Source organism: Crocuta crocuta, unplaced genomic scaffold, assembly GCF_008692635.1.
Source record: "Crocuta crocuta isolate KB4526 unplaced genomic scaffold, BGI_CrCroc_1.0 scaffold271, whole genome shotgun sequence".
Taxonomy (NCBI): domain Eukaryota; kingdom Metazoa; phylum Chordata; class Mammalia; order Carnivora; family Hyaenidae; genus Crocuta; species Crocuta crocuta.
Genome location: NW_027527824.1, coordinates 2,326,199 through 2,341,361, shown reverse-complemented (window position 1 = coordinate 2,341,361; position 15,163 = coordinate 2,326,199). Strand labels below are relative to the sequence as shown.

The 15,163-nt window shown below is 37.5% G+C and overlaps 1 protein-coding gene across 3 annotated transcripts in view; it reads right to left on the bottom strand.

The window, feature by feature from the left end:
• The window catches only part of C2CD3 (C2 domain containing 3 centriole elongation regulator), a 127,456-nt gene that overhangs the window by 105,158 nt on the left and 7,135 nt on the right, over positions 1–15,163 (bottom strand). For all 3 annotated transcript variants that reach the window (XM_077776610.1, XM_077776621.1, XM_077776632.1), the window contains exons 3-5: positions 14,188–14,345; positions 2,645–2,868; positions 1,610–1,857 (exon numbers count right to left, since the gene is read on the bottom strand). In XM_077776610.1, the coding sequence (XP_077632736.1) occupies positions 1,610–1,857; positions 2,645–2,868; positions 14,188–14,345 (630 nt within the window). The remainder of the gene's footprint in view (positions 1–1,609; positions 1,858–2,644; positions 2,869–14,187; positions 14,346–15,163) is intronic.

Here is a 15,163-nt window from a genome sequence, read left to right as displayed (position 1 = left end):
GTCCATTATTGTCACTACCCAGGAATACTGATTGTTTATATTTTGATATAGTTCTTAGAGTTTTAAAAATTATGTATATACACACATGTATTTATATATTTCCTCTTTTGTAAAATTATGTATATTGTTTTGAAATTGCTTTTCACTTAACTACATTAATATTTTTAATGTAAATAATGGTAGCATAATAATTGTTCAAAATTCACTTATTTTTTTAAGTTTCTTTGAGATTCAGCCAAAAAAAATGTCTTGTTTATTCAATGAGAAAGGGTGAGGAAAAATGGTCTTGCTGGCATTGGAAATTTGGCTAAAGATTGCTATGTGACAGGAAATTCTTCTTTTAGTTTCTAGTTGGTACTTGGCTTTACTCAATATAGTTTAAAGTTCTTCATCTGAACAGACCCCATAACTAGTGAAGAAATTGAATTAGTTATCAAAAATCTCCCAACAAATAAGAGTCCTGGGCCAGATGGCTTCCCTGGGGAATTCTACCAGACATTTAAAACAGAATTAATACCCATTCTTCTCAGGCTATTCCAAAAAATAGAAATTGAAGGAAAACTTCCGGACTCATTCTATGAAGCCAGCATCACTCTGATTCCTAGGCCAGGCAGAGACCCAGCAAAAAAAGAGAACTACAGGCCCATATCCTTGATGAATATGGATGCAAAAATCATTTTTAAATCAACAAGATACTTGCAAATCGAATGCAACAGCCCATAAAAAGAATTATCCACCATGATCAAGTGGGATTCATTCCTGGGTTACAGGGCTGGTTCAACATTCGCAAATCAATCAATGTGATACATCACATTTTTAAAATGGGGATCACAGACATTTCAGTTGAAAAAATATGAACGAAATGTCTTTCTTCATAAAAAAATATGCTTACTAATTTAAATTATGTATTTTAGAGACTTTTCTACTAATGCTGTAGATATTCTACTTTAGAAATTTACTTCTGAGGATGGAAACAAATTCCTATCATGCTAATAATGTTACAGAGATATATCATTGAGCATTACATTATAAATGTAAGGTACCTCAGTTGCTTTTATAATACCACTCCTAAATAATCCTATTTGGATTTTTAAATTTCAGTTTAGCCCTTATATAGGGCTCTCTTCTACCTCTGTTTGGCTCCAAGTCATATTTAATTCCCAGGCTTAAGATCAGCAGTTGTGGTACACTGAATGTTTCCACTGAGACCAACAATTTTCAGAATGTGAGACAGATTTAGTACTAGCCTCTCCACAGTGGTACAATCAAATATTGGTGATGAGACAAAAACCATATTTGTCTTGAATTATTTGGAGAAAAATAAGGAATAATATTTCTCTATGATAAACGCTTTCTCCCCATATCCAGGTTCATTTTAAATGGCTTCTTCCCTAAACCTACAATTGTAAGCACCTAGTAATTATTTAGAAGTAACTTACTGGTTTAATAAAGCTGCCTTTAAATGATGAGAGATTCTGAATGTCAGTGAGATTACTCACTTTTATTTGGCCATTTAGTTCAAACAGAAGTCTTGGTTCTCTTTGAAGACTAACAAGCAGAGTAATTCTAATAAATACAGCTTAGTCTTCATTCATAAATACATACACACCTGAAAGAAGGTCCTTGGTAGGGGGGTTGTTTGAAGAAAGAATGCATGAGTCACTGCGACTCTTGGCCACTGTTCCAACTTGAGGCTGGAATTCAGAACTGGTAACAAGGGACATCTGCTTCTGTGGGGCTCTGCCTTTCAGAGTCATAGACTCTACACTCTGCTCTGAATTAAGATGGTGTTGTAGTCCAAGGAAAGAATCCTTTATTGTATCAGAGTTCTCTGCAAAGTACAAGTGGTCCTTTCCCCTGTTATAAAATAAAGGAGAACTTTAGCAATATATTACCCATTATGGTAACATTTCACTTTGTCAGAGACAGAAAGTGCATCAGTGGTTTATAACAGTGCAGCTTAGACTTTGTAAATCTGTTTTTGATCTCCCAAAGGAAATAAATAATAGATGCTTCATCTACAATTGTATGGTTGTGGCTCAAGTGAGACAATAAAATTAAGAGCTCAGCACAGTGCCAGACACAAAACAAATGCCTCGTAATTATTTAAAAGACAAATCTATTTTGGGGCACCTGGGTGGCTCAGTCAGTTGACCGTCTGACTCTTGATTTGGTCTCAGGTCATGATCCCAGTGTTGTGGGATCAAGCCCCACACTGGGCGCTGCAATGAAGCATGGAGCCTGCTTGGGATTCTTTCTCTCCCCCTCTGCTTCTTTACCCCACTCGTGCTCTCTCTCTCAAATTAGAAAATAAAAAATCTATTTCTCTTACTCCATTCTGTTTTACGAAATACTACCCTTCCCCTCCTTTCCCTCATGGACATTCTATCATGGCATCTGTATATGACTTAATCATACTTATTTATCTGTACATTGGCTTCCCTGATAGATTGTGAGTAGTCCTCAAAGATAAGAACTATCTCATTAATTTCTATGTCCAGTACTGGTACTGGACTAGGCACACAGTGGGTATTTCATATTTATTTGCTGAATGAATGACTACTTTCAGCCTTTCATCCAAACACAAATAAAAGATAGAAATGATCAGTACAGTGGGAGTTAGCTGATAGACTGTGGTAATTACCTTGGAGTGGTTGATCTATCACTGTTAGCTGTTAACTCATTTCCGTCCATTTTGGTGGTAGGTATCCTATGAGGCCTTGATGGAACCAGAAACTGAGTATTGCTGGGTTCAGTACATTCTCTGAATTCCTGCTCAGATAAAGGCACATTTTCTGTCATGTCAGTGGTAGGAAGAGGATTGTGGCTGTCATAAGTTTCTGACAGAGGCTCCAGGGCAAGTGAGACCTGAAAGAGACATGTAATACATCATAAATTTTCTTTGGTATTGACTAATTTTAAGACTCCCTGGTTAATATGGTCTCCATTTCTTACAGGATCAAGTTGAAATTTCTGCCTACCTCAGAAGCCTTACCTCTCACTTTGCTCCCCTTGTCCATCCCTGTTTCCTAAAGCCTTTACTTAGGGTTCTGTAAATGTACCTTATGTTTCATTCCCTTATGCCTTTGTATATGCAATTTCCTCCAGTATTACTTTCTCTGTGAAAACTTCTTTGTGTCCAGGTAGAGATGTCATGGCCACTTCCTTCTTCATTTCTTCACGTTTCCACTTACTCTTTATCTATCCATCAATATAAACCCCATTCATTGAACTTACTACAGGCCATAAGATGTGCTAAGTTCGTCACACTGAGAAGCTCATGTGATGATATAACTGTCACAAAAGGATATTGTTGTATTTGACGGGGCAAAAAAAAAAAAACCCAGAAGCTTACAGGAGGTATTTGTAACTTTCAGTTCATTATCCTGATAAGATTCTGAATTCCTTGAAGGCATGGACTTGTCCTTTCATTTTTGCATGGACTAATTAGCATAAGGCACTTAGCGTGCAAGTCTATTATGCTATGCCTAACAATCCCTAATTATTATGCCTGATGAATAAAAGAATAATTAACACCTTCCACATTCCTAGTGTTGGTTATTTGAGAAAAATAAGACCCTAGTTCTATGCTGGAGATGAGGCAGGGGGAAGAGGGAAAAACACTAACATGAAAAGTAACCACCTGAAGTTTCTTTTATCATCTCATTCCTGAGTTCAGGTTCTCTATTAAACGGCTCTCCAGTCCTCTGAAAAGCCTAATGGAGGAACAGAGCCTAAAAAATATAGCCTAAAACAAAACTTTCAGAAAGAAATTGAAGAATATACCACAAAATAAAAGAATAATGACGCTGAAAGTTCAGTTTAATGACAGAGAAAGTAGAAGGAATTGTTTGAGCAGAGAGTCAAATAATGATAAATGGCCTAACACAATAAGGAAAGGCTGCAGTTAGATTCTTCTAAGATGTCTCTGGAAAGGTCAATGGAATAATTTGTGCAGAGAAACTTCAAAGGCTCAGACTCAATAAAATACACCTGGGTCATGATGAGGAGAATTTTGTTCATGAACCAGGTAACATAAAGTCTTTTAAATCAGTTCACCATCAAGATTTTCTACAAAGACAAATGACAGAATGCAGTAAGATAAATACTCTGTGTAGTGATCACTGTAATAGCATGACATAAAGTCCTGGCTGCCCAAATATAAATGTCAGAAAGTGTTCCCTTAACTTTAATCATCTCCCAAAAGGCTGCCACTATATTTTAGAAACAAAGATGACACTGAGAATAAAGGCGATGTCCCTGGCCTTAACCACGACTTGCTATCTGGCCACTGAGTTTTGCTTTTTCTCTAAGTAGATCTGAACCAATCACAAAACAGCTCATAAGCCTATACTACCAGTGGCTCTTAAAGAAAGAAGAAGGTCCAGGTACCTGAATGCCAATCTTGTAATCAAAACATGTGCTAGCCTACCTTCTCTGTTCAATTAAGAAATATTTATTAGTACTAGCTCAGTGCCAGGCTCTGTATTACCTGCCTAAGGCAAATAGATGAATAAAACACAGAACCTGACCCACAGAGGACCACGGTATTTTACAGGGGAACTTAAAAGGAAGTAATTTTAATATAAGATGGTGAGCTCTGAGATAGGGATGTATACTAAGTGGTATGAGAAAGAGAGGTCTGAGCTTGGGGAAGAGGTAAGGAAGGAGTGCCAGGGATGGTTTCCAGAAGTGAAATGTAAACATCCAGATTTAGAATCTTAAATATGAATGATACAGATAAGGCTGAGGGAGGGTGAGGCAAAAGATTCCAGGTAGAGGGAAAAGCATGAGTCAAGCTTTAGAGGTATAAAATGTTTCAGCAATCCTTACAAATCCAAGAGATTGCCACTCTTAACCCCTCTGCTTCCACATAATATACCCAATATACTCCTACATTCATCTCCCAGATCAGCATTCCTGTCCACTTCATGCTCCTCCTCAATCATGGTTCATCCTTGTGTTCACTCCTCTGCCACCCCCTCACAGGGCCCTGTAGGATTTCTATTTCATACAAATTTCCTTACCATTTCAACTGAACATACTCTGTCTTAAAATGTCCCAATTTCTCCCAAGCCTTCTCCAATGGAAACTGCTTCTTTTACTAGCTGGGATAAGGGAAGTTGACTTATTCTTCTCTGGTACCATCCTCAGACCATTATCCTGTCACCTAAACATATCACATCTCTTCAGGAGCCCATGCCATCCACAAATACCATAAATCTACCATAAACGTCTCACATCCCTAACAGAGCAACCCTAGAGATATTCGTCAGTCTTCTCTCAATGACTCAAGGCTCTCTTTAACACCAAGCCACCACAATTATCTATTACAACACCTATCAGCATCAGTGAGAGCCTATTAGTATGCCTACTTTTCAGTTTTATGCTGGTTAACACAGCACATAACAATTTTTTAAAAATTATTTAACAGTGCTTTACAATACCAGATTTTATGTAAAATTTAGGAATTCTGGCTTCTCTTGAAAAATCAGAAGATCTAACACCGGGTCTCCATCCCAATATGGCAAAAAATTAGATGAAGTAGACTAGTGGCTTTAGTCAGGGTACATGCTCCAATTTGAAAAGTCCCCAGCCATGTTCCAATGAGGCAGACTGATAACTGTTGTTCATCATTGCACTTGGTCTGTGGGGGCTTTTAAAAATTTTACTTTCTTATAATAAAATGGACATTTTTGTGTGTATATGTTCCCATAAATTTTAACCTATGAATAGGTGCATGTAACCACCACCATAACCGAGATAGAGAATCACATCACTTCAAAAAACTCCCTGGAGTTATCCCTCTGTAGTCATACTCTTTCTCTTCATCTCTAATCCCTAGCAACAGCTGATCTATTCTCAACCATTATGGTTCTGGCTTATAAATGGAAAACATATAGTATGTAACCTTTTAAGATAGACTTCTTTTACTCAGAATAATGCCTCTCAGATTCCTCTGTGTCATGTGTGTATCAACAGTTCATGCCTTTTTTATGGACTTAGTATTCTACAATTAACATGACTTGTCACACTGGTTGATTTTCAAAAACTGAGGCAGTCTTGCTTTCCTGGAATAGATTCCACTTGGACATGGTCTTATTACTCTTTTTATATAGTGCTGGACCCAACTTGCTAATATTTTTCTTGAGGATTTTTAGCTTTATTTCCAGGTCTAGATCTTAAACTGTCCTTCTCTAGTTTTGCTATCAAGGTGGTATAAGCCTCATAAAATAAAATGAAAAGTATTTTCTCCTATTTTCTGGAAAACACTGTAGAAAATTGGTACTCTTCCTCCCTTCCTTTCTTTCATTTATTTGGAGAGAAAGAATCCCAAGCAGGCTCCACACCATCACCACAGAGCCCAATGCAGGGCTTGAACTCACAAACTATGATCTTATGACCTGGGCTGAGATCAAGAGTTGGTTGCTTAACTAACAGTGCCACAGAGATGCCCCTTCTGGTTTTTTTGTTTGTTTGGAAGAGTTTGCCAGTGAAATTATCTTCGCCTGGAGATTTCTTTTGTAAAAGGGTTTAAAATGCAAAAGCAATTTAATAGTTACAGATCTATTCAGGTTATGTATTTTTTTTATTTGAGAGAGAGAGCGCGTGCGCGAGCATGCACTTACACACATGGGGGAGGAGAGGGGCAGAGGGAGAGAGAGAATCTTAAACAGACCTTATGCTCAGCACGGAGCCCAAGGAGGGGCTCAATCCCATGACCCTGGGATTATGACCTGAGCTGAAATCAAGACTCAGAGTTAACCAAATGAGCCACCCACATGGCCCAGGTAACATATTTCATTTTTTTTTTTTAAATATTTTTATTTATTCCTAGGAGAGAGAGAGAGAGAGACAGCGTGAGCAGGGGAGGGTCAGAGAGAGAGGGAGTCACAGACTGAAACAGGTTCCAGGCTCCGAGCTGGCAGTCAGCACAGAGTCCGATGCGGGGCTCGAACCCACGAACCACGAGATCATGACCTGAGCGAAAGTCGGACGCTTAACCGACTAAGCCACCCAGGCGCCCCTAACATATTTCATTTTGAGTGATTTTTGGTAGTTTGTGGTTTTCAAAGAATTCATGTAAATTGTCAAATTTATGTGTATAGAGTTTATACTATTATCTCTGGGTTCTGTAGGCTGTGGTCTTTCTTACAGTAGAATCAAAAGGAAAGTGAAATATTTCTCGTGTCCAAGAGAGAACTAGACATGATGATTTTCAAAAGAAATGTGAGAAGGCATATTTCTGTGTGGAAGAGAATATTCCTAATGATAAAATAAGGTAAAAAAAATGTGACTGTTGGGGAGAAAAATGTATCAAAAGACAGCATTATGAAATAACATATAGAATTATAATTAGTATGTAAAAAGATTCAAGATGAAAATGGAATAAACAGAAAAGTACGATTTTAAATAGTGTTTGCTTTAAAAATGCAAATAAAATAAATGATACTCCTGTGACATGAAATTATGTATTAAGATAAAAACTTTAAGGTGTCAAAGTTTCAGGGTGCCTGGGTGGATCAGTCAGTTGAGCACATGACTCTTGATTTTTGGCTGAGGTCATGATCTCAGGATCGTGGGATTGAGCCCAGTGTGAGGTTCCTCACTGAGTGTGGAAACTGCTTAGGATTCTCTCTCTCTCTCTCTCTCTCTCTCTCTCTCTCTCTCTCTCTGTCTCTCTCTCTCCCCCCCCGCCCCTCTCCCCAACTCATGCTCTCTTTAAAATAAAAATAAATTTTAAAAAGAATGTCTTAGGAATACTATCCTAACTTCAAAACCTATTGTGCTAAGATTCTGCCTTTGTTTGGAAATACCTATGTCTGTAAACAGTTATTTTATTGTTAAACTGAATAAAAACTAAATTTTATTCTTAAACGGTTTTTAAAAAAATCAATGCTATAATGCCCATCAAATGTAAAATGTCTGATAATGGTAACTTGGTAGAGAAGTAAAGGTATCAAGTTTTAAGCCAAATCAAAGGACCGGATTTCAAAATTTCAAAAAAGAATTTATAATTAAAGTTACTTGTTTTTCAATTTCATGTAAAAGAATCATATGTATATTTTATGTTATCTGCTCATATAATAAATTATGTGAATGTGGTCTTGCTCAAAATATCTTATTGTACTGTACTCACCTTTATTCTAGTGATAAGATGATAAAATGCATGCGTGATGACATTAAGTGTGGTGAAGGACATAAGCATTGTGACACGGCGATCGGCTACAACTGATCTTCTGAGGAGAAGTCAGTAGGAGGATCACATGCTTCCCAAATGCACTAAAGCCACCAAAGAGAAACTGCAGATGGGGGGACTACTGTACATTGCTGTTGCAGCATGGAAGCTACCATAGGCAACATGCAAATAAATGAGTATGGCTGTGTTCCAATAAAATTATCTAAAAATATAAGTGGTGCAGGAGTCAGATTTGCCTTGGGGGTTATAGCCTGTGAATCCCTGAAGATAAAAGAATGGCCCAAAAGCCTATGAAAAATACTCAACATATTAAACACCAGGAAATGCAAACTAAAACTGTAGTGAGGTATCAGTACAAACTCACCAAAATGACAAAAATTAGGGGCGCCTGGGTGGCTTAGTCGGTTAAGCGTCTGACTTTCGCTTAGGTCATGATCTCACGGCTCGTGGGTTCCGGCCCCGCGTTGGGCTCTGTGCTGACAGCTAGCTCAGAGCCTGGAGCCTGTTTCAGTCTGTGACTCCCTCTCTCTCTCTGACTCTCCCCTGCTCACACTGTCTCTCTCTCTCTCTCTCCTAGAAATAAAAAACATTTAAAATAAAATAAAATAAAATGACAAAAATTAAAAAGACTATCCGAACCAAGTGTTAGCAAGGACGTGGAGCAACTACATACCAAGTGCTGGCAAATATATGGAGAATGTTTATACGCTACTGATGGGAATGTAAAGTTATACAACCACTTTGGAAATGGTTTCGCAATTTCTTAAAAAGTTAACCATGACTCAGCAATCCCATTCTTGGGTATTTTCCTAAGAAAATAAAAACACATGTCCACACAAAGAGTTGCTTTATTCATAATAAGCAAAAAGTAGTAACAAAAAAAAAGAAAAAGAAAAAGAAAAAGAAAAGAAAGAAAGAAAGAAAGAAAGAAAGAAAGAAAGAAAGAAAGAAAGAAAGAAAGAAAAGAAAAGAAAGAAAGAAAGAAAACACAAATGTCCACCAACTGGTAAATAGATTTAAAAAAATTGTGAAATATCCACAGAATGGAACACACCTCTGCAGAAGGGAACTACTGATATAGAAAACAATACAGATGAATCTCTAAAACTGGCTTTCACTTATTCTATTAATATTTCTTAGCCTGGGGGCACCTGGGTGGCTAAGTAGGTTAAGAAATGGACTCTTGATTTCAGCTCAGGTCATGATCTCACAGTTCGTGAGTCTGAGCCCCACATTGAGTTCTGTACTGACAGTGTGGAGCCTGCTTGGGATTCTCTCTCTCCCTCACTCTCTACCCCTCCCCTGCTTGCGCTCTCTCACTCTCTCAAAACAAACTTAAAAGAAAAATTTCTTAGCCAACATGAGGAGAAAATGGGGTGTTCTACTATTTGTTTATTTTTATATTTTATACACATAAGACATTGCTTTGCTTATCTCCAGGAAAACAAAAAAAGTTATGTGAAATAAAATGTATAGTGCCTAGCATATGGTAGATAGGCATACAATAAATGCTGGTAAGAAAATTATCAAACTGAACTCCTTCAATTTTGTCTATTTCAAAATGTTCCTCCTCTTTCCCTCCTGGTTATAATTCCTCCATTCCCAACGGAACTCTATCAGTTGTGTTCATGATAAACTCATTCCCATTTAATTGTCTCCATGGCCCTACTGGCTCAACTATCCTTTTATTTTCAGTTTCTTTCTTCACTTGTTTATCTTCGGTCTACAAACAAATCATGTCTCTTAAACTCTAAAAAGAGGCCAGCAAACGTATTCCGAAAAGGGGCAGAGAATAAATATTTTAGGCTTTATTTATTGCATATTCTTCTTGTTCTTGAAATGACCATTTTAAAAATGCAAAAACTATGTTCAGTTAGAAGGCCAGATATGGGGGCACCTGGGTGGCTCAGTCGGTTAAGCGTCCGACCTCAGCTCAGGTCATGATCTCATGGTTCGTGGGTTCGAGCCCCACGTCGGGCTCTGTGCTGACAGCTCAGAGCCTGGAGCCTATTTCAGATTCTGTGACTCCCTCTCTCTCTGACCCTCCCCTGCTCATGCTGTCACTCTCTCTCTCTCTCAAAAGTAAAGAAAACATTTAAAAAAGAAAGGCCAGATACGGAGCACTAGGCAAAGAGTGTCAACCCTGTTATAAAACAGTATGACCAAACTTCTGAATTCTGCTGCCCACAATTAGTTGTGTCCTCTCAAATTCAAATAAATTTGCCATGTCCCCATCACATGCCAAAATACCATGTGTTTCCATATTTTTTTAATCTCATTTAATCCCTGCAACAATGCTGTGAGGAAAAAGTTTTTGTATATTCAAAATATTATAAAATAGGATATGGAAGCTCAGAGAGGACAAGTGAACACCAGAAGTGCATTTTAACCAATTTCTCATGTCCAACTCTAGTGCTATTTCCACTAGATCACACTACCTTTCCCTCTTTTCACTGACATTTACTTGTGAAACAGAAACCTCTAAGTGCTGCTTATTTCCTTATTCCATAATCTTTTAAAATCTGACTTGTCTCCAAAGCTCTATACAATTTTCCAAGCATTCCAATGACACTTAAATAAAAACACATACAAGTATTATTTTATCAACTGATATTTAAATATAGGGAAAGAATGATGCAGCCACTTTAGAAATCAGTCCGGCAGTTCCTCAAAGTAAAACATACCTACGCTATGACTGAAATTCTACTCCTAGGTATATACCCAAAAGAAAACATGTTCACAAAAACCTTGTACGTGAATGTTTATAGCAGTTGTCATTACTCATAGTGGTCAAGAAGTGTAAATAAACCAAATGTCGATCAACTAAAGAAAGGATACACATGTGGTCTATCCATACAATGGAATAGTATCCAGGCATCATAAGGAATGAAGTACTGATACATGCCACAACAAAGATGAAGCTCGAAAACATCATGCTACGTGAAAGAATTCAGCTACAAAAGGCTACATATTATTTCATTTATATGAACTGTCCAGAATAGGCAAATACATAGAAACAGAAGTTAAATTAGTGGTTGCCAGGGACCAGGGAAGGGTGAAAAGGGGTATGACTGCTAATGGGCACCGTGTTCCTTTTTGGGGTGATAAAATGCTCTGGAAGTAGATAGTAGTGATGGTTATAAAATCCTGTGGACATATTAAAAACCACTAAACTGTATACTTTAAAAGGGTGAACTTTATGACATGTGAATTATATCTCAATTTTATTTTTTAAAAATGAGAATGCAAGGGGCAGAGAAAGAGGGGGATAGAGAAAATCCTCTCTGAGGACAGAGCGTGACCTGGGGCTTGATCCCACAAACTGAATTCTGACATTGTGACTGAAGCAAAATCAAGAGTTGGACACTTAACCAACTGAGCCACCAGGCACCCCATTTTATATCTCAATTTTAAAGACAGGAAAGAAACCCACCTAGAATCCTACACTCCAACTGCTTTTTTTTTTTTTTTTAATGTTTATTTTTGAGAGAGACAGACAGAGCATAATTAGGGGGGTGGCAGAGAGAGAGGGAGACACAGAATCTGAAGAAGGCTCTAGGCTCTGAGCTGTCAGCACAGAGCCTGATGCAGGGCCCTGAACCCACAAAATGTGAAATCATGACCTGAGCCAAAGTTGGATGTTTAACAGACTGAACCACCCAGGTGTCCCTATTTCCAACTATTTTTAATTTTTCTTATTTTTCCCAGTCATTGATAATATATGTACATATGTGGATTTAATTTTAATTCTTTTTGTCATCAATTGAAAATGCATTTTTCCCTGAGGCTACACAATCATAACTATGTAATTTTATCTTTTAGAAAAACAAAATATTCCACTAATGGACTATAATTTTAATATTGTTGAATAAATTGTTTCTATTTTTTCAACATTAAAAGTGTATTCCAGGGCACCTGGGTGACTCAATTGGTTTAGCACCTGACTTCAGCTCGGGTCGTGATCCTGCAGTTTCTGAGTCTGAGCTCTGCATCAGGCTCTGTGCTAACTGCTCAGAACCTGGAGCCTGCTTCAGATACTGTGTTTCCCTCTCTCTCTGCCCCTCTCCTGCTCATGTTGTGTGTTTCTCTCTCTCAAAAATAAATAAACATTAAAAAAATTTTTTTAGAAAGTGTATTTCCATAACTAGACCTAAGCATAGCTTTCCTCTCTTTTTATGATATTTCCTTAAGATAAGTTCCTAAGGGTAGAATTACTTAGGTAAATGATATATGGTAATTTTATGGCTCTTGAAACACAATGCCAAATTGTCTTGCAGATCTAAAGCAAATTTGTACCATTATCAGAAAAGTATGAGTAAACCATACTCACTTCATTATGAAGTTACTAACAAAAGGTGTCACTATTTTTTAATTATATATAAAAATATGATAGAGATGTTACATTCTTTCATTCAGTTGGAATTATTTTTTTAAATGTTTATTTATTTTTGAGAGAGAGAGAGAGCACAAGTGAGGGAAAGGCAGACAAAGAGGGAGACACAGAATCCGAAGCAGGCTCCAGGCCCCCGGCCCCCAACTGTCAGCACAGAGCCTGATGCGGGCGCTCAAACTCATGAACCGTGAGATCATGACCTGAGCCAAAATCAGACACTCAACAGGCTGAGCCATCCAGGCACCCTGGAATTATTTCTGGGCCCTATTCTGTTCCATTAACACATTTATGTGCTTGTTGTATTTGTTTTTCTTTTGTTTTTTTAATAATCTCTATGCCCAATGTGGGGCTCCAACTCAGGACCCAGAGATCAAGAGTCTCCTGCTCTTCCAACTGAGCCAGTCAGGCACTCCAGTGCTCATAGTTTTGTATAAAGTTCTTACATATGGTAATGCTGTATGTCTTTTCTCTACATGTTTAAATTTCTGTATTTTAAAATATATTTGAAAAGCTAAAACTCATGAAATTTCTAAGCGATATGAATACTCAGAACTTTCTACGAAGCACTCCAAAGGTCTCCCTCAGAAAGGACCCTTCTGTGTTCTTTCCCACCATCCTGTATTTATATGTAGCATAACGCCTGTCACACAGCATTCTACTTGTTATTCTTCTATTTCCTCCTATGTCATTTTGGAAAACTATACGAAAGAATCATCTCTTATCTCTGTATCCTTAGTGGCACATAATACTGTGTCAAAAAAATGTAGGCACAAATGAACACATTGAAGATAACACTTACATGAGTCAAACAAGCAATTATTGCTTGGTATTATGTTAGGAGCTGTGGGAAAAACACAGAAAATAGAAAACAGTGTCCTGCCTCTGAGGGAATTTAGAAACTAAAAACGAAGGGAATTAAAGGGAGACTACTAGTACATAATTTTAGAGATTGTGTAGAATAACCAAACAATGACTATATTATTGTCATAAATCTAATAAAGAGTACAGAGAAGAATGAGTGTAGTCGGAGCTGTGAAGGGCTGTTGGCACTTGAGATGGGCAGTAAAACACTAAGAGGATTTGGATAAGTAAGATACATTATAAAGATTGGGTGCCATTTACAGCAACGGGGATGGAACTGGAAGGTATTATGCTGAGTGAAATAAGTCAGTCAGAGAAGGACAGATATCAAATGTTTTCACTCATATGGGGATCTTGAGAAACTTAACAGAAGTCTATGGCAGAAGGGGAGGGGAAAATATAGTTACAAACAGAGAGGGAGGGAGGCAAACCACAAAAGACTCTTAAATACAGAGAACAAACTGAAGGTGTGGGGGAGAGGGGAAAGTAGATGATGGGCAGTGAGGAGGGCACTTGTTGGGATGAGCACCGAGTGTTGTACGTAAGCCAATTTGACAATAAATTATACTAAAACAAAAAAGACTGGGTAAAAACATGAACAAAGGCATGAAGTGGGAATTACCATGATAAATGGGTAAATGGGAGTCATATACCTATACAGTCTACAAAGAGACTCAAATGCTTGTACTGAAAAAGTTTTATTCTATGCAGCAAAGAATTAAAATATTTTTACCTGGAGTTCTCCAAGTTTCCTGGATGTTGGTGAAACAATGGTAAAAAATCCATTGATGTGATGGGTTGGAGAAAGTTGAGCTAGTCCACTGATCTGAACTCTACCAATTGGAAGATGATCAAGTTTGGTGATTACTTCCAGCACCAGCACAGCCATATCTAATTAGAAACAGTTACAACATACACAGATATTTTTCATTTACTTTCATTTTTTTTGGAAGTGGGTATACATTAGAAAACTTTTTTACTTAAAAAAATTATTTTATTTTCAAATAAAACATGCACCTACTATCAGTCTGGGGATGGGGAATAGTGAACCCAAGATCAAAAGAACAATAAAGTTTTAGGGAAGAACGACAAGTATCTCACATGGGGAAAAAATTACATTGAATAAAAATATTTAGCAGGGCTGGGGGAGGGGGGGAGGGGCATGGAGGAGGACACTTGTGGGGATGAGCACTGAGTGTTATGTGGAAACTAATTTGACAATAAACTATTAAAAAAAAAATATTTAGCAGGTCAAGTATTTGGTAAGGAAAATACCTTTGGGAAGAGCTCAGGCTCTGGGTTTGAAATTTAGAAAAGCAACAATTCTCAGTTCTTTTATTCTTGCCATTTCTAGTTTTGAATTAGACAAAGGGCTTCCCTTGTATAGATGCAAGGGTTGTTCTTGCCTCCCAGGAATATCAAATACCTTACTCCTTGGTTGTATCTGGAGCACCAAAATAGTTAGACCCCTTGGAACAAAGAGGAATGGAAATATCAGCTCCTTCACTATACTCTTCAATAGTTGCTTTGACTTAATACCTTCATGGTCATAATTTACAGCAAGAGAAGTATAATTGCATACAAATGGAATATAAAATTATTTCAGGACAATATAACTTGTGAAAACTTTCTTGCCAAAGTCGAGAAAATGGGTCATCTTCATCATTTGTTCAATACTGTGATAAAAAGAGCACAAGACTTCTAAGACC